The sequence below is a fragment of the Convolutriloba macropyga genome, chromosome 10, assembly GCF_964194025.1.
Source record: "Convolutriloba macropyga chromosome 10, txConMacr16.3, whole genome shotgun sequence".
In the NCBI taxonomy this organism is placed as follows: domain Eukaryota; kingdom Metazoa; phylum Xenacoelomorpha; order Acoela; family Convolutidae; genus Convolutriloba; species Convolutriloba macropyga.
Window position 1 is genome coordinate 42,804,826 of NC_134477.1, and position 25,693 is coordinate 42,830,518.

The following is a 25,693-nucleotide window of genomic DNA, read 5'->3' on the forward strand; positions in this document are numbered from 1 at the left end:
AAAGACAAAAGTAGAATTCGATTGACCTAATTAAGATACTGTATCAAAAAAATCGGTAAACTCAAATCATTTGATATCTACTTTGATCCCCAGAATGACCCGTTCTCTATCAATGGGTACGTTCATGAGCAATTTTGGACTTATATCGTTTCAAACTCTCCACAGCGCAAAAATTGAAAGTTTATAATGTTTCGATTTAATCAGAAAAAACTTATTGACTCAGAATCTGCGGTTGGTTTTATAGGTCCACTTCTAAGGAGGCATTATATGAAGCAATTTGTACTCTGGACGGAATACAAAACCATTTATTATTTTACTGTGTTTAATAATGTTTCAATAAAAAACTATGGATACAAATACTGGTCATGGTATCATTACATTGTCATTGCTGTCCAACGAAAACGTTTATTTTCCGAGCCTGGTCTAAAAAACATAAAAGGTGCTCCGTTTTGATTCAATGATTTTAATTTGATCAAAACATCTGTTTGTTTTTGTGGTTACATTTATCATGCGTCAAAAGATTTCTGTGGGCCCAAAAATAACATCTTGCAACGTATTTTGTCATTGACACTAATATGCCCAAATCTTTTATTTAAAAATTTTCTCAAAATGTCAGAAAGCTTGGACAATGCGGCAACAAATAATGCTTACAGTTCTTCTTTTCAAAAATTGTACCCCGAGTTATCGCGTGAGGTACTCAGAGAGCCAATAGCAGACGCGTCTGGCTCAGATCCGGCGGCAATCAATGGCCAAGTTGGAAATACTGAACAATCGGATTTGAGTTCAAACTTGCAACCTTCAGCGCCTTCGGACGTTGAAGTGTTCTCTGCGAACAGCGATGAAACGCCAAACATCAACAATCAAACTTCTGAATTATCTAGCGTTGAACAGGGAGCCACAAATTTAGTTCCTTTTCAAAATAATGATGATCATGGAACAAAAGCATGCGATGAAAAACCTGATGTCGAAAGCCCACAAAGAACAAATCCTGAAGCTCCTGCAACTTCTGAAGGGCAGCAAATCATCGACTCGAGCAACAACACAACCAACAAAACAGCTGATGGTATCACCAAAGAACCAGCTTTGGTTGTTCAGACTTCTGCCAGCGTAACAGTTACAGAGATTATTACTGATGATCAGCGAAGTATCACTAACAACGGCGCTGTTGTTCAACCGGTGTCTGATTTATCTCAAGGTCAAAACTCTGATATCGACAGCAAAATGACTAATATGCCTCAAATCCAAGACGATAATGAAATCGATGACGGCCAGCAGAGAACTTCAACGTCCAACGTCGAAGAAATTTCCAAATTCGGTTACATAACGAGCGCAAGTCAGCAGCAATTTGAAGAACTTGAAGGTGAAAATTTGACTCCAGATCGAAACCAAAATGGAGGGAGTGCTAAAGAAGCTTCCGCTGGTGTTGTTTGTGTCAACACTTTGTACCCAAAATTGGGTGAACCGAGTAACGAGCAATTTAGAAGGACGGATTCGCATTTTGAAGGACTCATACTACCTGGTCAACTGGTTGATAATGATGACCCGAGAACAGGGGGCACACTTCAGGGTGACGATGAATCTTTGGGTCCCCCTCCCCCCATATTTATGGATGATATGCGACCCAGGGCTGCTAGACCTGGCGACAGTGCTCTCCAGCCACCGGAGTATTCATACTCGCAGTAATGTTTTTAAGCTATTTCAACCAATTGGGGATCTTTTTACCGCGTTATAGCAGATATTTCTATTTAGTTTAATATTAGTGATAGCTAGGAAAAAAACGTTAAAACAATATCATGCACATATTGCGAGCAAGGAGTACAAGAAGTGAATGAAAAATTCCATTAAAATAAATATGCAACCGCTTCACGATCGAAATCAGCACAAAGGTTTAGGCATCATTACTTTGAAAAGGGTAGATTTGTTCTAGTATACTGAGTCAAATTTGTCCCACAGCGAAATTTGTAACCAATGTTATATAAAACGTCCTCACATTAGTAATTGCGGAATAAGAAGACAAATTTTAAACTTAGTATCGATAAGATGGTTCTTGAGAAAGTTTAGTTTCTAAATCGTTCTTCAAATAATTATCAAAAAATCTTGAGACTTTAAAATTAGGCGAATGATACGATTGACGTTGTTGTGCCCTAAAACCTCAACATGACAAATTTTAGGACCAATTTTTCTAATTTGCAACATATAATTACACTATTGTTTCTAAAAATGTTGTCCTGCCATTAAAGGTTATACAGGAACATGATTCAATATAAATTTCACCAGGAGAATCTCCTCACTCAAAAAATGCGCTTAAAATTCTGGTACAAACGTTTTAAAAGAGAGCTAAAGATCATTGACAACATTTTAGGCGTTATCGTGTATCAATTTTGCATTTGTTTAACGGATCAAAATGGTTTTCTCTGTGATATTTGTTTGCCACGAACTTGTTTTTTCTCTGTTTTAAATGGGTCAAAAATTGGAAAGTTCTTAATCAGATGAGAATTTTTTGGAAACAAGGAAAAAGCAATTGAAAAAAAAATAAAGACATTTTATTCGCTTTGCAGATCGTCTTCAGATGGAAATTTTGAACAAAATCCTACAGCTTCATGAAATCACCTTCATTAAATTATTAAATCCGGGTAAAAAAACCTATAACGTCATTAAATCACCTTCAATAAATCATTGAATCTGAGTAAAAAAAACAGAGCAAAGAATGCTGATGGGAAAGATCCTGAGTCCAGAAAAAACAGTTAAGAGAAATCCTAAGAATATTCTGTGCCAAACACATAAATGTTCCCCGTTTTTGTCTTTTCGATAATTGAAAATACTTTCTATGTTTGCTGGTTTTATACGTTAAGAAAGAATTGGCATGTTATTGAAAACACAAGACGTTTTTCGTTTTTGGTTTAAAAAAATATGCAACTGACAATGTTGAATTTAACATTTAGATAACAGTCATTATTTTTTTAAAAAATTTTGTTCAGAGATTTTTTTCAGGTCTTTGTCAATGAATATTATATATTATGATGATTATGTTTTAACTAAAAAAAAGAGTGGAGAACAAGTGGGGGGAAGAGGGAGAAGGGATGAGAAGGGGAAGGTGGGGGGGAGCGGTAAGGGAGTTAGAGGATGGGGAAGGAGTTGGATGGGGAGGGAAGGAAGGGAAAGTTTCACATAATTGAACTGCTTCTAATGCTGATTTAAAGAGTTTGCCAGATGCGATTGTCCTCATTCAGCCAACAAAAACTCCAAAAAGTTAAAACTAGGTTCCAACAACTTTGATTAGTCATAGGTTGACCAGTTTGCGCTATGCGATTGTCCGCACTTTGCAATCTCGACGCATATTACATATGTTTTTAGTGTGCACTGACTAGAAATTGTGTGACAAAAGACAAAAATCAAATTATGACAAGAAGCCATAAGAAAATATGTAATGTTACAGCAAGCTGTAGGGAAACTGCTAATCTAAAATAAAAAATTTACTAATGCTTCAAAATTTTCGCTCACTAGGCGCAAATTACGGTGAACTTGTGATAAATGTCAAGAACAACTTAGACGAAGTCCTTTCATTGCTCTGACGGAGACCTGGTTGAAACCAATCTCCAACCTATCAACATTTTGTCCAAGCGAGTATAAATATATTTTAACATGCAGCCGTCAAAGAGGCAAAGGTGGAGGTGTAGCAATTATGTGTCCTGAGATTACTAGTATGCAGACGTAAGAGATCAATATACCTGAACTACAAATTCTAACTGTCAAAACTACTTTTTCCGGTCAAACCATGTTCATAACAGTCGTGTTTAAAGCTCCTAAAATGAGAGATCTAAATTTTCATGATGAATTGATGACTCATTTAATAGAAATTGGGAACCATAGTAATGCGAACCACGTAGTTTCTGGGAATTTCTATCAAGATTTCAATAAAAAGTCTGCAATAACAACAGATCTTATCGAAGTTTTATCTAACCTGGGCCTTAATTTAATCTTAACACCAAATCAAATAACGAGAACTAAGACATTTACAAAATCTACTATTGATATAGCTTTTGCAGATATTAATGCGAATCAAATGCTATTAAAACTACCATAACAGATTACTGTATTATCATAGTACGAACAAACAAAAACCTCAAAAATGACACAAACTCGAATAGAGTAAAATATATAGGACGAAATTGGTCGACACTAAAACAGCACAAAATTCAATCCCTTTTGAATTGTAATCTGTCAATTAAATAAAGAGAGGAAAAACATATATTGAAACAATGCTCAACACAGGAGCCATCCGTAAAATTGAAGAATTAATGACTGATGCTCTGGAGCAAATGATACCTTCTAAACAACTCTCAAATAAACCGGAGATGCTGGATAAACAGTGAGGTGAAGAACTCTTGTAAAGAAATACAAAAATGTTTTCAAGCGTATCTCAAATGAAACACAGAAAACGACAGAAATATTAATTTAAAACAAAGAAACATCACAAGGAACCTGGTCCGAAAAACTAAATACAATTTTTTTAAAAATATTTTCAGCAAAGAAAAGGATTCCAAGAGGAGACTCTTCTACAAATTTGTAAGCCAAAATAAAACGGAACCAAAAGAAATAAAAGCTGATATATCCAATCTACCAACAGCAACCCATATGAACTCCTATTTCAACGAAATAGGGCCAACACTCGCTGTATAAATAGCCAGTAATACAAGCTTAAACCGCGTGGGAGAAATAGGCAACACAATAAATCTGGAACCTATTACTGAAATTGAAGTTCTCAGACAAACCAAAAAAACTGAAAAGCAAACTCAGCCTTGAGCAAATGGGTTTTTCAAGCAACCTTCTTGAAATTTTCACGCCATCCATTTCCTCCTGTCTCTGGGATCAATTTATCAAAATAATAAATTCTGGCGTCTATCCAGAATGCTTGGAAGTTGCTAGAGTTATTCCTATACTTAAAAAAGGTCCTCTATCCGACCCGAATAAATACAGACCATATCATTCATACCAATAAATCGGAAAATCTTTGAAAAGTCTTGCTTTCAAGGTTGACGGCTTTCCGAATTGAAAACGATGTTTTTTTTTTTCAAAAAACAACTCGGTTTTATAAGTAAACGGTCAACCATAGATGCTCTGGTTGTAGGTAGTTGAACGTATTTGAGACCTTAGGTCTAAAAAACAGGATCTGTCTTTACTATATCTGTCGAAAGCATTTGATACTGTAGATTATATACTATCAATCAGAAAGTATGAGATCTATGGACTACCAGAACAAACATCGAGTATCCTAACCTCGTATCTGAGTAACCGGAATCAATTTGTAGATTTTAATGGTGAAAGATCGAGCATCAAGGAGTTACCTGTGGAGTGCCACAACGTTCTGTTTTGGGACCACTTCTTTTTCTTCTTTTAATCAATGACTTGGCAAATTTAAAGAATCATGGCGATCTTGTAAATTGTGCTGATGATTTCACAATTGTTGGGGAACTGAAAACAAATTACATACATTACGACCTGACAGCAGTGGAAACATGAATTTCTCAAAACAAGCTGAAATTTAATCCGAGCAAAACGAAGGTTATCGCCTTTGGGTTGAACAAACTTTCTAAATTGAATTGGAATGAAGTCAAACTCGAGCAACCTGGATATGCAAAATTGCTCGGCGTCTGGTTAGAAAAAAATTTTAATTATTTACAACATCTTAGCGTCATCAAAAACAATTGCACTAAATTTATTTCTCTTTTCTATCAGACAAAAAGGTATTTATCAACCAGCATGCTTTTTAACATCTTCAAAATGTATGTTCAAGTTATCTATCAATACGGAAGTCTTCTTCATGGCCCAGCTTTAAGAAGTCATCTAGGGTCTCATCAAAGACAACAAAACTATCTCGTTCGGATAATTCTCTGGCTAAAATGAACCAATGAAGTGAGAAACCATAGAAAAAAATATTCCGTTCTCTCAATAATTGAGTTTCATACATACGAATTGTTTAAACTACTTTGTAGAATAGTTCGCACAGAGCATCATAGTTCATTTATTAACAATTTCATATATACATCTGAAATTAATAGATGTGTTTATGATCAGAGAAAACCCAAATCACGAAAAACGAAATATAAAATGACAACGGCTAACAAAAAAGGACCGAAACACGGATACGTATATTATTCATTTCAATCATTAATTTCGACCGACAGATTTTCAGAGATTTTATTAGTGTTGAAAACAGCTAATTGAACAATTTTGTTCACATGTTCAGAGATCTGTATATAGTAGACTCACAGTATTTCACCAACTTATTTTGGTAAGCGCTTATAATAAATTGAACAATTTTTCCTTTAAACTGACTGTTTTTGTTTTCCACTAGGTTATTTTATTTAATCTTGTAATTGAGCGACTCCTTTTCGAAAATCTTGTACGGCGTCTGAAGACAGGCTTCGAGCCTAATTGACGGACGTGATGTATGAACTATAACATACTCAAACGAACTTTTTGTTATTATATATAATACAGCTCAACGTTAGTAGGTTTTCCAGTAGCCTCAACATAAATTTCACTTCGCTGATCACAAGTACTCACTCATGTGGCAAGTTCTTAAGATCTTTTGAACTCTTCAAACAAACTTACTGATGATTTCTTGTTTTTTATCTATACGATGATTCAGACGATTTACTGTTTTGGACATCGCTTACATATCGAAGATAAAACTTAGTAATAATCCAGTATATCGAAGATAAACATGTGTAAACCTACTATACCAAAAAAATAAGCCAAGTTAGTAATTCCTATTAATGAAAACTAATATCAATGATAAAGCAGAGCTAAATAGCGTCGGGTGAAATGATCTCAAAGCGGGTGGTTAGATTCAGTAGTAGCCAGCTTGGGCTTATGGAGGCTAGAGTTAGCGGTTGCACTGAGGGGGTGAGAGCGAGGAGTCGTCGAGGGTTGGAGCACTGACTAGCGGGGGCAGAAAACTTCCACTTACAATTGCCCAACAACTTCCCGCCAAAAACTGCCAAGTACACCTTGATTTTATGTCTCCTCGTCTGCTTCAATGAAATGTACACTTCGAGACTAGTAGAGTTCTTAGAGCTGATCATTGACTCCATTACGTTTGAGTTTTACCTGTTTACTCCCTTTTTGGGGAGGAAAAATTGAAAGTGTCAGACGACAATTCGATCAGAATAAAATCGATCGAAAAAATTTGAAATAAAAAACCACAGACCTAATATAATTGTTACAAACTTCGGTTGTGAGTAATTAAACGGAACAAAACACCCGCTTTTGTCGTTTTTGAATCAAAGAAATCGGCTATTTAAGTTCGGCAGAAACTTCGTTTGAGATTAATTAAAAGGACCAAAACACCCGCTTTTGTCGTTTTTGTCAAAGTAAAATCAAAGAAATCGGCTATTTAAGTTCGGCAGAAACTTCGTTTGAGAGTAATTTAAAGGACCAAAACACCCGCTTTTGTCGTTTTTGTCAAACTAAAATCAAAGAAATCGGCTATTTAAGTTCGGCACAAACTTCGTTTGAGAGTAATTTAAAGGACCAAAACACCCGCTTTTGTCGTTTTTGTCAAACTAAAATCAAAGAAATCGGCTATTTAAGTTCGGCACAAACTTCGTTTGAGAGTAATTTAAAGGACCAAAACACCCGCTTTTGTCGTTTTTGTCAAACTAAAATCAAAGAAATCGGCTATTTAAGTTCGGCACAAACTTCGTTTGAGAGTAATTTAAAGGACCAAAACACCCGCTTTTATCGTTTTTGTCAAACTAAAATCAAAGAAATCGGCTATTTAAGTTCGGCACAAACTTCGTTTGAGATTAATTAAAAGGACCAAAACCCCCGCTGTGGTCGTTTTTGTCAAACTAAAATCAAAGAAATCGGCTATTTTAGTTCGGCACAAACTTCGTTTGAGAGTAATTTAAAGGACCAAAACACCCGCTTTTGTCGTTTTTGTCAAACTAAAATCAAAGAAATCGGCTATTTAAGTTCGGCACAAACTTCGTTTGAGAGTAATTTAAAGGACCAAAACACCCGCTTTTATCGTTTTTGTCAAACTAAAATCAAAGAAATCGGCTATTTAAGTTCGGCACAAACTTCGTTTGAGATTAATTAAAAGGACCAAAACCCCCGCTGTGGTCGTTTTTGTCAAACTAAAATCAAAGAAATCGGCTATTTAAGTTCGGCACAAACTTCGTTTGAGAGTAATTTAAAGGACCAAAACACCCGCTTTTGTCGTTTTTGTCAAACTAAAATCAAAGAAATCGGCTATTTAAGTTCGGCACAAACTTCGTTTGAGAGTAATTTAAAGGACCAAAACACCCGCTTTTATCGTTTTTGTCAAACTAAAATCAAAGAAATCGGCTATTTAAGTTCGGTACAAACTTCGTTTGGGAGTAATTAAAAGGACCAAAACACCCGCTTTTGTCGTTTTTGTCAAACTAAAATCAAAGAAATCGGCTATTTAAGTTCGGCACAAACTTCGTTTGAGAGTAATTAAAAGGACGAAAACACCCGCTTTTGTCGGTTTTGTCAAACTAAAATCAAAGAAATCGGCTATTTAAGTTCGGCACAAACTTCGTTTGAGAGTAATTAAAAGGACCAAAACAACCGCTTTCGTCGTTCTTGTCAAACTAAAATCAAAGAAATCGGCTATTTAAGTTCGGCACAAACTTCGTTTGAGAGTAATTAAAAGGACCAAAACACCCGCTTTTGTCGTTTTTGTCAAACTAAAATCAAAGAAATCGGCTATTAAGTTCGGCACAAACTTCGTTTGAGAGTAACTAAAAGGACCAAAACACCCGCTTTTGTTGTTTTTGTCAAACTAAAATTAAAGAAATTGGCTATTTAAGTTCGGCACAAAATTCGTTTGGGAGTAATTAAAAGGACCAAAACACCCGCTTTTGTCGTTTTTGTCAAACTAAAATCAAAGAAATCGGCTATTTAAGTTCGGCACAAACTTCGTTTGAGAGTAATTAAAAGGACGAAAACACCCGCTTTTGTCGGTTTTGTCAAACTAAAATCAAAGAAATCGGCTATTTAAGTTCGGCACAAACTTCGTTTGAGAGTAATTAAAAGGACCAAAACAACCGCTTTCGTCGTTCTTGTCAAACTAAAATCAAAGAAATCGGCTATTTAAGTTTGGCACAAACTTCGTTTGAGAGTAATTAAAAGGACCAAAACACCCGCTTTTGTCGTTTTTGTCAAACTAAAATCAAAGAAATCGGCTATTAAGTTTGGCACAAACTTCGTTTGAGAGTAACTAAAAGGACCAAAACACCCGCTTTTGTTGTTTTTGTCAGTTTAAAATCAAAGAAACTGGCTATTTAAGTTCGGCAGAAACTTCGTTTGAGAGTAATTAACAGGACCAAAGACCCGCTTTTGTCGTTTTTGTCAAACTAAAATCAAAGAAATGGGCTATTTGAGTGCGGCACAAACTTCGTTTGAGAGTAATTAAAAGGACCAAAACACCCGCTTTTGTCGTTTTTGTCAAACTAAAATCAAAGAAATAGGCTATTTAAGTTCGGCACAAACTTCGTTTGAGAGTTATTAAAAAATCCAAAACAACCGCTTTTGTCGTTTTTGTCAAACGAAAATCAAAGAAATCGGCTATTTAAGTTCGGCACAAACTTCGTTTGAGAGTAATTAAAATGACCAAAATACCCGCTTTTGCCGTTTTTGTCAAACTAAAATAAACGAAATTGGCAATTTAAATTTAAAACGTCTTTTTATGTAATACCGATCACATTTTTATATATATTGTCTCGCCAACCCCCTCTTCCATACGTACAAATTATGTGCTGTTATATAGCACTGTGATACCTGATGGTATATTTATTCATTTTATTTAATCATTGCAGTAAAATTTATTTGATGCCTTAAATTAGTTCAATTACTTTCACCTTCCTTAATTTGTTCAATTTGTTTACCTTATCATTTCATTCCGTTGTCTGATAGTTTCCCGCTTCGTGATCAGACATGTCTGATCACGTATTCACGTTGTGCCCAAGTGGCTCCAATCTGTATAATTCATTCCTCTCAATTTATGCAATTCAATTCAGTTTGCAAAACTGCCTCTTGTTCTCCCGCTCCGCAAGTAAGCGAAACAAAAGTTAAAGTAGATCTCGCTCCGCGAATCACTCATAAACATTCCGTCTGCATACTCGCAACGCGAATCACCACAGCAAAATAGTAAAGTACGACATGGCGCAGTCAGCTACGAAAAGAACACCTCTTGGAATCGACCCCTTCTGGGACAAACCGACACCGGACCCACCACTTCGCTGGGAGAAGTGGAGAGTTCAATACAAATTAGCGCTTTTTGCCAAAGAGAATATCATCTTGGACAGGCTACTCGGCCCGAAGCCTGAAATGGTGGAGCTACCCTTGGAACCCATCTATGAAGAGACGATTGTGGGTGCATCTGCACAATCAGAAAGGGAAAGGAACGCGCGCAACGCGCAACAAAAAATGAATTGGCAAAACAAATGCCAAAGACTCATCGAGATAGGCATAATGTGTGGCGACAAACCGTGGTCGTTGGCGGACCGAAAATCAGTATCTCTCCTCTACTTGAGTATTGGAATAGAGGGACGCCGTATCTTGAATTGTAAGAACCCACATATTATGATAGATACACTATCAACTCTTAATTTCTGGAAAATCGTAGAAGAAGCATTCATCCGCCCGCGTAACATAACATTTGATAGACACGTCTTTCTGATCACAAAACAACTCAGGGGGGAAACTGTTGAACATTTCTACGGCAAACTAAAAGAACTGGCAGAAAACTGCGACTTTGAGAACAAAGAAGAAACTCTGATACGCGATGTGTTCATCACAAACCTGATCGACCCTGAGATCCAAAAAGAGCTACTAAAACAAACTGTGGAACCGCGTCAAGCATTGGATTTGGCAATCAATATGGAACTCGGAATGCGAAATCAACACCAAATTCAACAACATAATAAAATTGTTGTCCCGGCGAACGTAAATGCCGTACAGTTCAATAACAATTCACGAAAACCGTATTGGCAGAACAACAACAACAATGCTGCAAGACAGAATAATAGATCAACACTCAACTGTTCCAATTGTGGTGGAGTTTGGCTCCCAAATCATCGCGAAAAATGCATCGCAAAAGGAAAGACGTGCAACAATTGCGGATTATTAAACCACTTTGCGAAAGTCTGCCGCAAACAACAAAAAACCATCAACTAAAAACCACAAGATCCTAAGAAAAAGATGGTTCGGGTGGTGGAAGATGACCCACATCCATAGGACTCAGTAAACTTTGTTCAACCGCCAAAACTCTATGAATCTGATTACAGCAGCGGCGAAGAAGACAACACCGTTGCCATGATTGATTCCACAGTAGAGAAAGTTGAACCCCTCAATATGCCACTCAAGATTGGAAACATTAATACAACTCTACTCGTGGACTCCGGGAGTGCATGGAGTATATTGCATCATTCACTCGCGTCGCAAGTAGTTCAGAACAGCCCCCGCGCTTTCTGGATCCACGAATCATCACCAGCACAACTACGAAACTTCTCTAACAAGCCAATACAGGTACTGGGAAAAATCCAAGCTCCGATCACAAGTAAAGGATGGGTATGCAACACAGCAATCTTCACTGTTGTTGCTGACGGTTTAAAGTCCTTAATTGGTCGTGATTTGTTCGACCAACTTGGGCTTGCAGTAACGCAATCAACACTTCAAAAAGGTAATTCTGTCAATAAAATTGCGTCCTCGGAATTTAAAGAGCAAAATTTCCTGGGTTGGTATCACGCATCGGACGATCAAAAAGTCATGTAGCAAAATCTAAATTTCACAAGAACTTCCAAGCTAGACACCAAAAAGGTAGACGAATTCCTATCAATATCCAAGACAAAGTAAATACAGAACTTCGAAAATTATTAGCCGAAAAACATATCATAAAACTGTCGAGCTGCCCAGATAATTATTTCATTTCACCTATTGTGGTGACTGTTAAAAAAGACCAAACAATAAAGCTTGCATTGGATTCAAAAATTTTGAATAAAGCTATCCACAAAAACAAATATCAAATGCCGAATATTGATACGCTCATTGAATCAATCTCTCAACAAATAAGTGCTCCCGCCTCGCAAAATACAACTTATTTCTCTACGATCGATCTGAAATACGCTTACAATCATTGCAACTTTAACATAATTAGTGGTGATATGACTGGCACGTATAGATTTCAAACAGGATTTTACGGACTTACAGACATGCCAGCAGAATTCCAAAAAGCTATGGATTATACTTTAATTGGATTGGAAAATACATATTGCTTTTTGGATGATATCTTAATTGTTAGCAAAGGGTCTCTGAATAATCACAAAAATTACGTCATGAAGTGCCTACAACGTTTAGATGATGAAAACCTTAGGATAAATTTACCTAAATGTCACTTTGGAAAATTAGAAATTGACTGGCTTGGGTATCATATATCAAAAGAGGGTATCTCGCCTCTCGAATCTAAGACTGCGGCAATTTTGGATCTTGATGCACCGAAAACATTAAAGAAACTCCGTTCATTTCTGGGATCCGTTCATTATATTGGGAAATTCATCCCAAATTTAGCCCAAATAAGCCACCCCCTTCGTCCGCTATTGAGAAAGTCTTCCAAATTCATTTGGACGACTGAACATGAAAATTGTTTCCAAGAAATAAAAACCCGCATAGCGAACGCTACTGCTAATAGTCACTACAACCCGCAACTCGAAACACGCGTGAAATGCAACGTATCTCGGTCAGGTCTTGGTGCGGCACTCGAACAACTAACTGTAGATGGTCGGAAACCGATTGCGTTCGCGTCTAGATTTTTAAACTCATGTGAGGAGCGCTATAGCGTGAACGAACTTGAACTTTTGGGTGTAGTCTGGTCTACAGAATATTTCAAAAATTATCTGTATGGAAAACAATTTAAAGTAATTACTGATCACAGAGCACTTCTCTCAATTATGAAAGAACACCGATCTAATAAATCCTACAACAGTAGATTAACCCGATGGGTAGATCGTCTTCTCCCTTTTCAATTTGATATTGAACACCTTCCTGGGGCCAAAATGGGTTTAGTAGATTATATTTCTCGCAATCCATCTCAAAAAGCTAAAAAGGTCTCCACATACGATGAAGAATTTATAGTCGCAAAGTTGAAACTAATCTCGAATTCAATTAACACATTAGAATTAAAAACGGAACACCCCACATCACGTTTACACCAGTTACTAACAAATCATACACTCAATCTGCAAAACACACCTAAAATTGAGACACATATCTCCGCACACGAATTTACACCTAAATTTGAGTCCTTTAATAGCTCAATAAATTCAATTAGCACACGCGCTACGCAAGTATGCGAACATGTATTTAGCCATTCACTCGCTCCGCGAAATCATACCTCAAATAGTAGTTACCAATTGAACAATTTAAAATATGCACCACTCGCGTCTCAAAATCCACTTAGCACTCCTCTCGCTCTGCAAAACACCAGTAATAACAAACAATTAATCCAAATTAGGAATAAAGTGGCATGCGCGCAGCACAAGCATCAAATTACTCAATTACAAATCCCGCCAATCGAATCACATTCCGAAAATAACTCAAAAAGTCACCACCCAGAATTCAAATCAGTGCTTTTTGCCCCTTGTCGATCTAGAATTCAGTTGCATTCTTCTACTCTCAAAAACTCAACTAAAACATCATCCATAATTAAAGATATCAATTTAATAGCTAACAGTATGCCGTCAAAGAAAAGAATAACCAGAGTGCGATTCAATGATACATCCCGCGCAGCGGATCAACCATCAACTAGTGAAAACGTCACGCGCACCGCGAGTACGCGATCAACTTCAACCTCTACACCCCGCTCAGCAAATCAACGCCCGCAAAACATTAGTATTCCGCCGACAACAAGCATGGCACACAACATAACCCCAACATCCCCTACCCATTCTTCAAATGCTAGTACCCCGTTAACGCCGAGCCCGCAAGTCCCCACGTTTGATTATATAGTATCAAAGATATTCAGTAAAACGCTCATCGCTTCTCTCACTAGTAAAGATGCCGTCTTAAAAGAAGTCAGGGATTGTATACTGACAAATAACGAAGCTCGATTAAAAGCCATCAACCCGTACATACATTCGTACTAGAGGGACCTTCACGTGCGCTCGGGGTGCGTATGCATAGATGAGAAGGTAGCCATCCCCAACGTACTTCGCGAAGCACTCACAGATGATATTCATGCCAGTCATCCAGGTACATGGGGCATGATTTGTATGGCAACACATTGCTGGTGGCCTTACATGCATCGGGAACTAATAGTCAAGGCCACTGAGTGCAAACGGTGCACAGCAATTGGTAAGAATCTAAAATCCATAATTCCCGCTAAGCAATTTACTCCTCATATACCATGTGTTGAACCTAATCAGGAAATTCAAATTGATTTTGGGGGACCAATTTTTGATGAAAAGAACAATGAAGTATATTTTTTGGCAGCAATTGATCGTTTATCGAAATATCCAACTGCATATATGTATGAAAAAGCTAATGGACCAAATGTTCTAAAATTTTTGGACATGTACATCGAAACTCACGGAATTCCAAGATCTATTCGTTTAGACCAAGCTAAATGTTTAATTGGACATCAAGTAAAGACTTTTTGCAATAAAAAGAACATTGAAATTATTGAAGCGCCTGTAAATGATCACCGTGCTATTGGGTTGGTGGAACGATTAATTCAAACAATTAGGAATAGACTCGCATGTATCAAAGAAGAGAAATTAGCTGCACACGCCTTTCATGTAAAGCATGCATTAAAGATAATCATTCACCAATTGCGAATATGTAAACAAAGAACAACAAAGATCTCGCCCTTCGAAGCACATTTTGGGAGAAAACCTAATACCCCGCTAAGCGTGATTGCAACTAAACCGAATTTGATGAATTTGTCGTATAAGGGTATCATAAATCACTATTTAGACGAAGAAACAGTGATGCCGGAGGAAATATTACCCGATGACAAATGGATAAGTGGATACAGAAGCGACATAGAAGTTGAAAAGGGCATGACACGCGCCACAACGGAAGCAAATGCAAGAGAGAGAGCGAGCACGGATGGCGAATCCAGATTTCTAAAAACGAAAGCAATCCGCCCCATTCCCCTAAAAGAAAGATCGGTAGAGCTAAACTTGGCTCGCAAAATCCACGGCAAAAGACGATCCAAGAAGAAACGTGAAAGCCTCTACGAAGTTCTCGTCCCAGGATCGCACATCTTAAAAGTAAGCCCGACTACATCGACCATCAAGGAGCCGGGCAAATAAATTGTTACCGTCCGCAATAGTGATATTGCCAAATTCGGCACTCATCAGGAGAGACAGACTCCATTAAAAGTATATGCCGACAGACGCGGGCCACGTGCTGGGGAGAAGATCGTTGAAGAGCTGATCCACAGCCACATTAAGGAGTTCACCCGAAAGCAAAAGGGTGATAAAAAGATGAAGCATAGGAAGAGAGAGCCGGGCAGCGGAGTCTCTTCACAGCGCTCAAACATTTCTTGCGCGATGCGGGGGCGCACCCCAAATTGCAAAACTTCGCGGCAATTCGAAACGCCCAACCACCACTCGAGATCAGCGAACCAACCACAAATGCGCCCACTGATCCACCCGCAACATCATCTTCAAAACGATCTTCTGACCGTAATAGGCGAAGCCCATCATATTACGGTTTCGAAACGTCACCCCCAGGATCAGACATTCTACCACCGCCTAAACGACCCCGACGAGCGGGTGATGTCCAAAATTTTGCACCACCTGTCACCGTTGTCGAATCGGTGCAACAAATTTTGGGCATACAACCGGAAGAGCAAAACGTGTCACCAGAGATTGGTTCTGTCTCGCCTCCCGCGGTACGAAATGTACCTTTGCTAGAAACGGACACTCCAACATTGGCTAGATCTATGACTGCTCTCGATGCAGAAGAACAGGATCATGAAAATGAAGATTGGACCATGTAAACTCAAAAAACTGAAAAACATTTTATATTGTATTAATCATCGTATTTTTAGTTATGATAACCAGCAAATATATTGATATTATCTATTTAACCGGGGACCTTGTATTAATTTGTAAGTATTGTTATTATTAATTCTACTTGAAAAATTGTATATTACAATTTTTCTTCTTGCTGCGAAGGGTATGTGATACCTGATGGTATATTTATTCATTTTATTTAATCATTGCAGTAAAATTTATTTGATGCCTTAAATTAGTTCAATTACTTTCACCTTCATTAATTTGTTCAATTTGTTTATCTTATCATTTCATTCCGTTGTCTGATAGTTTCCCGCTTCGTGATCAGACATGTCTGATCACGTATTCACGTTGTGCCCAAGTGGCTCCAATCTGTTTAATTCATTCCTCTCAATTTATGCAATTCAATTCAGTTTGCAAAAATGCCTCTTGTTCTCCCGCTCCGCAAGTAAGCGAAACAAAAGTTAAAGTAGATCTCGCTCCGCGAATCACTCATAAACATTCCGTCTGCATACTCGCAACGCGAATCACCGCAGCAAAATAGTAAAGTACGACAAGCACATTACCACGTAAAAAAATTGCACGTTCACCTGGAGGTGTAGAATTTCAATGCCCAGTAAGATTTGGGCCAAAACAGAATATGTCTTACAATTTTTGCTGTATTATTTGTCTATTTTCGTTTTTTAGACTTTTATATAATGAGCCGTCTTCAGTTGGTATGCCGCCACAACAACAGACAACAGTGACAGTGGTGGCTGTGACGTCACTCTCCTGTCAACCAATCACAATGCAGTGTCCATTCTGTCAACAGCTGGTGACCACAACTGTCAAAAGGGAAACAGGTATTCGCTAGTTACTCCAGTAATAGTTGAATCTTACGGCTTTTAATAAAATTTGAAATAATTTGATTTGATCAGCTCATTGAAACTTGTTTGCGCAATATTTTTAAGATAATCGATTCTATTATTTCCACAATTGAAGTTTAGATAACACAAAAAAGTAGGTACAGAGGTTAAAGTGCCAGAGCAAAAGTAAACGTCTAGACCTAATATAAAGGGGGTGTCGTGCCTCCATAATTACGTAATCTAGAAACTGTGATGAATGCAAGAAAGACTGGACACGCCTATTTTTTTCTGCAGAATTGTCGGGAAATGGACGAAATCCGCCAGGGATATTTTGGTTAAACTGATTGCCGACTGGGACCTCAACCTGCGCAAAATATAAAAGCACTAAGAAAAATATTGAAATAATTGAGGGAGGTATGGACGACTTTTCTGAACAATAAATCCGATGATTTAGACTACATTGATCATAACAAAGACTTCATTCGTTTATGATTTAATTCGAATATTATGGCAAAGATTAACACACGGTTGTGTTGGTTTTCTTGTCTACGTTAGATTGAGGTGCAGAAATAGTTCACACTCAGTTGGGCACCGAACAGGAGTCCAGCACAACAGAAAACTCGCAGTCTGAAGACTTCAACCCCCCCCCCCCCTTATTCTTTGCGACCCCTACCCTCCCAGTGAGACTGACTGGCCTCCTCAAGCCTAAACTGCCTATTACCAAAAATAAGCCCTCGCAAGTCATTTGATAGCGGCAAGTCGGTTATTTTTCCAGGCTTTAGTCGGTTATTTTTCCAGATTTCTAAATAAAAGACCTCAATAGTTGTTGCATCTCAAATGTTGACTCAATTAGGAGGAAGGACATGATTTGCATTTAAAGAGAATCGATCTCAAAATTGTATAACTGACAAATATTTCTAAACCTGACATGAGACTGAAATTATTAACTGCTAGGATCCTTTTCGTTTGTACTTCCGCCTCCAAGCTTAGTGGGTGTCTATTACTTGCACCCCCTCCAACGCACGTGCCATATTTTTCTACATTTTGATTTACTATGCAATATCACGTTCTCTAACTAGGCGGTGCGTACAGTATCGAGGGGTTTGGGGGGGGGGGGACTTTTCAAGCATGATGAAGCTTTTGTGCATTGCATGTATGGAATCACTGACATTGAAGAAGTCACTGAGGAAATCTGGAAATTAATTAAGCAGCGGTTCAAGATGTTAGTCAGAACCTAGAAGTAACTTTAGCAGAGTCACGTAACGTTGCCTGAAACACAAACTTGCAAGCTTGAAATCTGGCTCAGCATATAATAGAATTTGTCGTTGTAGAATCCGGAGCTGAAGAGATCTGCAAAAAGAACAAAATTTGCACGTGCGTGTTTAAGTTCCATTAATGCTGTGCTTAGGAACCGGGACTGTTCTGTTTGCATCTATGATATGTCTGTTTGGTGGGTTCTGCGGGTGCTGTCTTGTGCCCTTCTGTGATGACTCATTCAAAGATGCCCTCCATTTCTGTCCCAACTGCAATAACCACCTGGGCACCAAACACAAGCTCTAAACAGAATTGATGGAAACAACACCAGAACAAAGCAAGGCAGAAGCTCCAAACTTTGAGCAAAACTAAATTTAGAGAATACTTTTTCATATATAAAAAAAATATTTTTCGTTTGAAAGCTGTAATGCCTAGAGTATGACATTAGTTTGGATTTAGGTGACGAATTATGGCAAAGCCCTTATTGGAAATGCAATTGATGAAGTTCAACTACATACGTTCGCTCTCATGCCTAAAGTTGGGGCAACGTATTTTCTTGTGTTCAAGCGTGTTATTTTTTTGAACTTTGATCACTAATTTAATAAACGCAGACCTCAACCTCGAATTGGACAGTTGCTTGAGAATTTACATCCTCCAAATTCTAAGAAATTGTTATAAGAATTTTTGGATCTTTTCCGTTTGTGCCCCCCCCCCCCCCAGCTTCATGGGCAAATATTATTTGCACCCCCCCCCCCCCCGACGCACGTGCCATATTTTTTACATAATGATTTACGATGTTATGGCACGTGCTCTGTAACTGGGGGAGGGGGGGGGGGGCGCATAACGTACTGGGGGCACAAACGGAAAAGATCCGAATTTTTCTAAAGAATTGGCAAGTTAAGGAAGTCAGTAGTCGGAAACAAGCGTCACCCGGATTTACAAAATTCAGTAAAAAAACTGATTGAAAAAAAACTAACAAGGAGGCTCGTTAATGTGCGTTCGCAGATGATGTTCCAACCCGCGCTCATCTACATTTTTGACATAACTGTCAACCAAATGAAGATATAAATAATAAAAAAAATTTGAGTTTAAAAAAGCGTTACACGAACTACTAAATTAATTACATAATGTCATGCCTCATTACCGCGCTCACGAGATCTCACACAATTAATAAGACAACGGGAGAAAAAATAAACAACAAACTAGGCAAAAGGAAAAAGAAAACACTTTTCACAGCAAAAATTCAACATCTTAACTTAAAAACTCCTAGTAACAACGTCAAAATACAAACAGAAAAAAACTTAACTACAAAAATTTACTTTTTCGTTGATACAAAGGAGATGCGACTTTATATTAAAGAGACTAGGTTAAAAGTTGACAAAAAGAAGCCATGATGAGGTGAAATTCAAAAGTCAACCAATTTTTTTAAAAACCATTGTTTACAAACTTTTTGAAAACCATTAGCTTCTAACAAACAAATTCGAGATAAATTTTCATTACAATTTGATAAAAAGTCATTACGAAACCAATAGAATCTGTCTTTGGTTAGATTAAGCTATAAAAATGGACTAAAGGTGGAGAAAAAATTGAAAAATTACAAACAATTAAGGAAAACAAAAATTATTGAAGCCATTAAAATCCTTCGCAGTTATCGTATGGTTATGTTTTTTATTTCAAAAAATAATTCAACTATTTCAAATAAGACTATACTGAAAAATTAAGTATGTTCATTTGGGCTTCATTTGAAAATAATTGGGATCTTTAATTACGCGATTGTGCTTAAAAAGAGAAAGGAACACAAATATTGACCACTGACAAAACTTTTATGAAAACGAATAATGTTCAATAAACAAAACATCAATTAAGTCGTAAAATCAAATCCCACTCTATTTTTCCAACTACAGGCACGTGGATGGGGCCTCTCAATGATGAGAATTAGATACAAGATGACAAATATTACAACAAAAACATTTGAAAAACCGTTTCAAAACAAGTGATATCATAAACTTTGGTGCTGTTTGCTATGAACATACTGCATTGAGGCTTATGAGACCTCTCGGCTCTTTATGATTACATAAAGAATAAAAAAACTAGGCCGAAACAGCAAACTGGTAAAAAATTAGAGAGAAATGTGCCCAAACCATTAAAAAATAAAGTCTTCACGAAAAATTTTTTGTTTTCAAAAAACTTTTTAACAACAATTGAGTTCTTTTTTTGTATCAATATGACTTAAAAACAACAACAAATGTGAAAAAAAATATTGAAAGCACAAAATTTTTGAGAATTATATTCTTCAATATTTTTCACTATGCCGATGGGAACAATAATAGATGGGCAACGTATTTTCTTGTGTTCAAGCGTGTTATTTTTTTGAACTTTGATCAATAATTTAATAAACGCAGACCTCAACCTCGAATTGGACAATTGCTTGAGAATTTACATCCTCCAAATTCTAAGAAATTGTTATAAGAATTTTTGGATCTTTTCCGTTTGTGCCCCCCACCCCCAGCTTCATGGGCAAATATTATTTGCACCCCACCGACGCACGTGCCATATTTTTTACATAATGATTTACGATGTTATGGCACGTGCTCTGTAACTGGGGGAGGGGGGCGCATAACGTACTTGGGGGGCACAAACGGAAAAGATCCGAATTTTTCTAAAGAATTGGCAAGTTAAGGAAGTCAGTAGTCGGAAACAAGCGTCACCCGGAACTACGAAATTCAGTAAAAAAAACTGATTGCAAAAAAACTAACAAGGAGGCTCGTTAATATGCGTTCGCAGATGATGTTCCAACCCGCGCTCATCTACATTTTTGACATAACTGTCAACCAAATGAAGATATAATAATAAAAAAAAATTGAGTTTAAAAAAGCGTTACACAAACTACTAAATTATTTACATAATGTCATGCCTCATTACCGCGCTCACGAGATCTCACACAATTAAAAAGACAACGGGAGAAAAAATAAACTACAAACTAGGCAAAAGGAAAAAGAAAACACTTTTCACAGCAAAAATTCATCATCTTAACTTAAAAACTCCTAGTAACAACGTCAAAATACAATCAGAAAAAAACTTAACTACAAAAATTTACTTTTTCGTTGATACAAAGGAGATGCGACTTTATATTAAAGAGACTAGGTTAAAAGTTGACAAAAAGAAGCCATGATGAGGTGAAATTCAAAAGTCAACCAATTTTTTTAAAAACCATTGTTTACAAACTTTTTAAAAACCATTAGCTTCTAACAAACAAATTCGAGATAAATTTTCATTACGATTTGATAAAAAGTCATTACGAAACCAATAGAATCTGTCTTTGGTTAGACTAAGCTATAAAAATGGACTAAAATTGGAGCAAAAATTGAAAAATTACAAACAATTAAGGAAAACAAAAATTATTGAAGCCATTAAAATCCTTCGCAGTTATCGTATGGTTATGTTTTTTATTTCAAAAGTTAATTCAACTATTTCAAATAAAACTATACTGAAAAATTAAGTATGTTTCTTTGGGCTTCATTTGAAAATAATTGGGATCTTTAATTACGCGATTGTGCTTAAAAAGAGAAAGGAACACAAATATTGACCACTGACAAAACTTTTATGAAAACGAATAATGTTCAATAAACAAAACATCAATTAAGTCGTAAAATCAAATCCCACTCTATTTTTCCAACTACAGGCACGTGGATGGGGCCTCTCAATGATGAGAATTAGATACAAGATGACAAATATTACAACAAAAACATTTTAAAAACCGTTTCAAAACAAGTGATATCATAAACTTTGGTGCTGTTTGCTATGAACATACTGCATTGAGGCTTATGAGACCTCTCGGCTCTTTATGATTACATAAAGAATAAAAAAACTAGGCCGAAACAGCAAACTGGTAAAAAATTAGAGAGAAATGTGCCCAAACCATTAAAAAATAAAGTCTTCACGAAAAATTTTTTGTTTTCAAAAAACTTTTTAACAACAATTGAGTTCTTTTTTTGTATCAATATGACTTAAAAACAACAACAAATGTGAAAAAAAATATTGAAAGCACAAAATTTTTGAGAATTATATTCTTCAATATTTTTCACTATGCCGATGGGAACAATAATAGATGGGCAACGTATTTTCTTGTGTTCAAGCGTGTTATTTTTTTGAACTTTGATCAATAATTTAATAAACGCAGACCTCAACCTCGAATTGGACAATTGCTTGAGAATTTACATCCTCCAAATTCTAAGAAATTGTTATAAGAATTTTTGGATCTTTTCCGTTTGTGCCCCCCACCCCCAGCTTCATGGGCAAATATTATTTGCACCCCCCGACGCACGTGCCATATTTTTTACATAATGATTTACGATGTTATGGCACGTGCTCTGTAACTGGGGGAGGGGGGCGCATAACGTACTTGGGGGGCACAAACGGAAAAGATCCGAATTTTTCTAAAGAATTGGCAAGTTAAGGAAGTCAGTAGTCGGAAACATAGGAAGCCTGTGGCACTTTTAGTCATCGAGTCTATGTCAAAAGACTGTAAAATTTTTTTAAAATCTCAAAAATAAAATCAAAACTTCAAAAATAAATTAGCAAAACTCAGAGTCGCAGCCAACAAAAAGAGCGATTCTTTACAAACAAAATATTTGTTCTTTGAGGAACATTTGACTGTAAAAGAAGCTGATCATGAACAGAACCTGGATTTGAAAAGTGACTAGTCTCTAAGTGGCTTGAAAATGTTTTTAAAAAAATAGGAAATTGTTTTTAAAATATCAGCTCTAAAATGGAATTCGATTTTTTTAGTAAAATTCTCTATTAGACCAAAACTACCCTTCTTATCGCTTTTTATCTGTTAGAAACACAAGGTTGTTTCATTTGTAGCATAAAATGTAAATTTTAATTGATATTTTTACAGTAAAAACCTTAATTTGAACTAAAGTGAACAAATCATGCCAAACATCACGTGTTCACACAAAATTTTAAACCTCGATAACTCCTCGAAAAACACGAAATTCAAAAACATTTTTTTGGTTCCGAACTCTACGCTGGACGAGTTTTTTAATGAATGCAATCACTTTTCTGTACGATTAATATATCGATCGGCCAAAATTTTCTGAACAAAAAAACCCATTTGAGTATATAGTTCCTCCCCCACATGTGGTGTCGGAACAATAAACTGCAAAGATTACTGAGAAGGCGATGAATGGCTATAAGAATTGTTGTTATTAGCGCTCATATTGGCCAAAAATTAGCCGAGCAAGTCTTACAAACTTCGCCGCTGAAATTTTTTGTCGAATTAAATGTTAAATTTTGCAAAACATTTCAAAGTTTTCAAAAACAAAAATTCCACACAAAATTGCCACTTAATTCATCAGTAAAATTGCGGTGACAAAGTGTTTGTGTAAGAGTTTTGTTTTATTGTGTGATTTTCAGTTTGATTTTTGTTAGTAGCGTTGTAATTTTTATTACCATCGCTTTAAGAGTTGATAACAAAAGTATTGCGCCTGCAACCAGTAAAAACGGCGAAAACAAGAGTCTCACCCCTAAAAACCGCTGAACTTAAGAAAGCTTAAATGGGTTGATCACAAGAATAGAAAAGCGTAACTTTGAAATAAAGCTTGAAAAGAAAAGAAATCTAAATTTGATACGCGGCTGTTGAATTAGTGCCAAAATTTAAACAAGAGGCCAAGAGGCAAAAAAATTCATTTTTATTAGGTTTGGACTGAATATTATGAAATTTTTCCGCTAAACTCCGTTCAAATTTATGCAATAATTCTAAAATCTTCACAATTCAATTGAAAAATATGCGCGCAGTGCAATGAAAAAATATATAGTTGCAAAATTTACATTTGCTGATGTTCAGGTTGTTTTGGCGTTTCGTGGACAACATTGACGATAGTCTTTCATATATTCTCAATTAGTTTCTTCTCTATTATTCACTTTGAAAAAACACCATCTAAAGGCTAACAAATGTGTCGGTTAAATTGTTTGCTTGTATTGGTGGATAAATTAACTATTTCATCTATCCAACAGATTTTTTTTTGAATTTAGTTAACTACATGAGACCCAATTCAGAAAACTACCCGGGTCAAGGTTTGGTGGTGATTTTTTGTAGCAAAAGCTGCGAAATGCGGTGAAAAAAATTACTGCGTATTTCTTACATCTTTTTCGGTGAATGCGGTGAATCATTTATTTTCTCTTCATTCAACGAAATTCTTACAAAAAAGAAAATACCGTACACGGATTCGAACCCCTTGACTCCTGTATGTTTACAACTTTTTATTACACTCCTTCATCTGTAATTCACTTCTACGAAATTTCTTGTGAATTTAAATCAGATTCAATTAACGTTATTCAAAACAAATTCGTCAATTTTCTGTAAAAATTGCGGTAAAATGCGGCAAATTTTTCTCCGCATCACCGCAATCAACACATTTCTTTCAAAATTTACCGCACTCAGCGCAATTCCTAAACAATCCACCCAAAAACATCGACCCGGTTAAATGTAATTACGAGCCGCAATAAGAGTAATTACTAAACTGCTAATTGCCTTCTCAATTCACAACAAGGGTTGCAAGGAATTTTTCTGTAATTAACTACAAATTAGGTTTCCTTTAATTTTCTTCAAAATAACATTTTGTTAACAATCGCAGTTGGAAGCTAAACAACAGTGACGGTGTTAACAGGTGTGACGGTTTGGGCAAATTTTATTAATAATATCTGTACAAACCCAGTGGTCTTTCTTGGGTCGTCTGTAAGATCAAACAATCAAATATTCTAATATAGTCTGCCAAAGTAAATAGTACTGAAAACATATTTTAGAAGGATCATAGCGCAACACAATATTAAATTGCAAAAAATTTCCAAAAAATTTGAGGTTTCTTGAAGAGATTGTGAGTAGTTACGTTGATAAAAAAAATTGTTGTTTATGCCTAATGGCTTTGGAACAGTATTTGGCTGCAAAACCTGTACTTAGTTTCCCTTTCTCTTTCCATTTGCCAAATTGAACCACTAGGGGGCAATCGGTGGCAAATATTGTCTCTTTGTTTAACAAAATCCACAACCCTTTTTATGTTGAACACTTATTAGTGCATTTTTATAGTGCAAAAAATTTCAACAAAGAATTTTAATTGTGTAATATGAAGAAAAGGAAATTTTCAAATATAAAGCCAGATAACACTTAGCAAGGCTTTATGGGGTACAGCTTTTACTGAGTAGAGTTAGACGAGGAAAATCTTTAGCAAAAGCTCAAAAAATCTTTACGAAAAAATATGATGCGGAAGGGCATGCCAAGGCGAGCTCTTATTCTGTACAATTCAAAAACATCTTGTATACTCTTCTTTTTCAACAGTTGGTGGACTTCTTGAATCAATTTCTAATTTATGGAAGAATTCTAATGTTTAGCAGTCAAAATTCTAGCGTCAGAATATAGTTTCGATTATCCAAGCAAACAAAAAAGACAGGAAAATCACACGAAAAAAGAAGCAGGCTCCAATGAATAGCGTGATTTTAACACAAATATTTATAATTCAGCTCCATATTATCTCATCCCTATAG

At 36.4% G+C, this 25,693-nt stretch overlaps 1 protein-coding gene across 1 annotated transcript; it reads left to right on the forward strand.

The window, feature by feature from the left end:
- Nucleotides 1–489: 489 nt before the first annotated feature.
- On the forward strand, nt 490–18,572 carry LOC142348561 (uncharacterized). Its single transcript, XM_075399948.1, has 3 exons — nt 490–1,679; nt 16,740–16,894; nt 18,306–18,572. Exons 1-3 carry the CDS (start codon nt 610–612, stop codon nt 18,455–18,457), a joined length of 1,377 nt encoding a protein of 458 aa, XP_075256063.1. The 5' UTR covers nt 490–609; the 3' UTR covers nt 18,458–18,572.
- The last annotated feature ends 7,121 nt before the right edge of the window (nt 18,573–25,693 follow it).

What these genes read in the sequence shown, in the direction of transcription:
- LOC142348561 (XM_075399948.1), top strand. Translation starts at nt 610, where the DNA reads ATGTCAGAAAGCTTGGACAATGCGGCAACAAATAATGCTTACAGTTCT. An exon ending in CCGGAGTATTCATACTCGCA is followed by an intron (nt 1,680 to 16,739) that starts GTAATGTTTTTA and finishes TTCGTTTTTTAG; the next exon opens with ACTTTTATATAATGAGCCGT. An exon ending in AACTGTCAAAAGGGAAACAG is followed by an intron (nt 16,895 to 18,305) that starts GTATTCGCTAGT and finishes TGCTGTGCTTAG; the next exon opens with GAACCGGGACTGTTCTGTTT.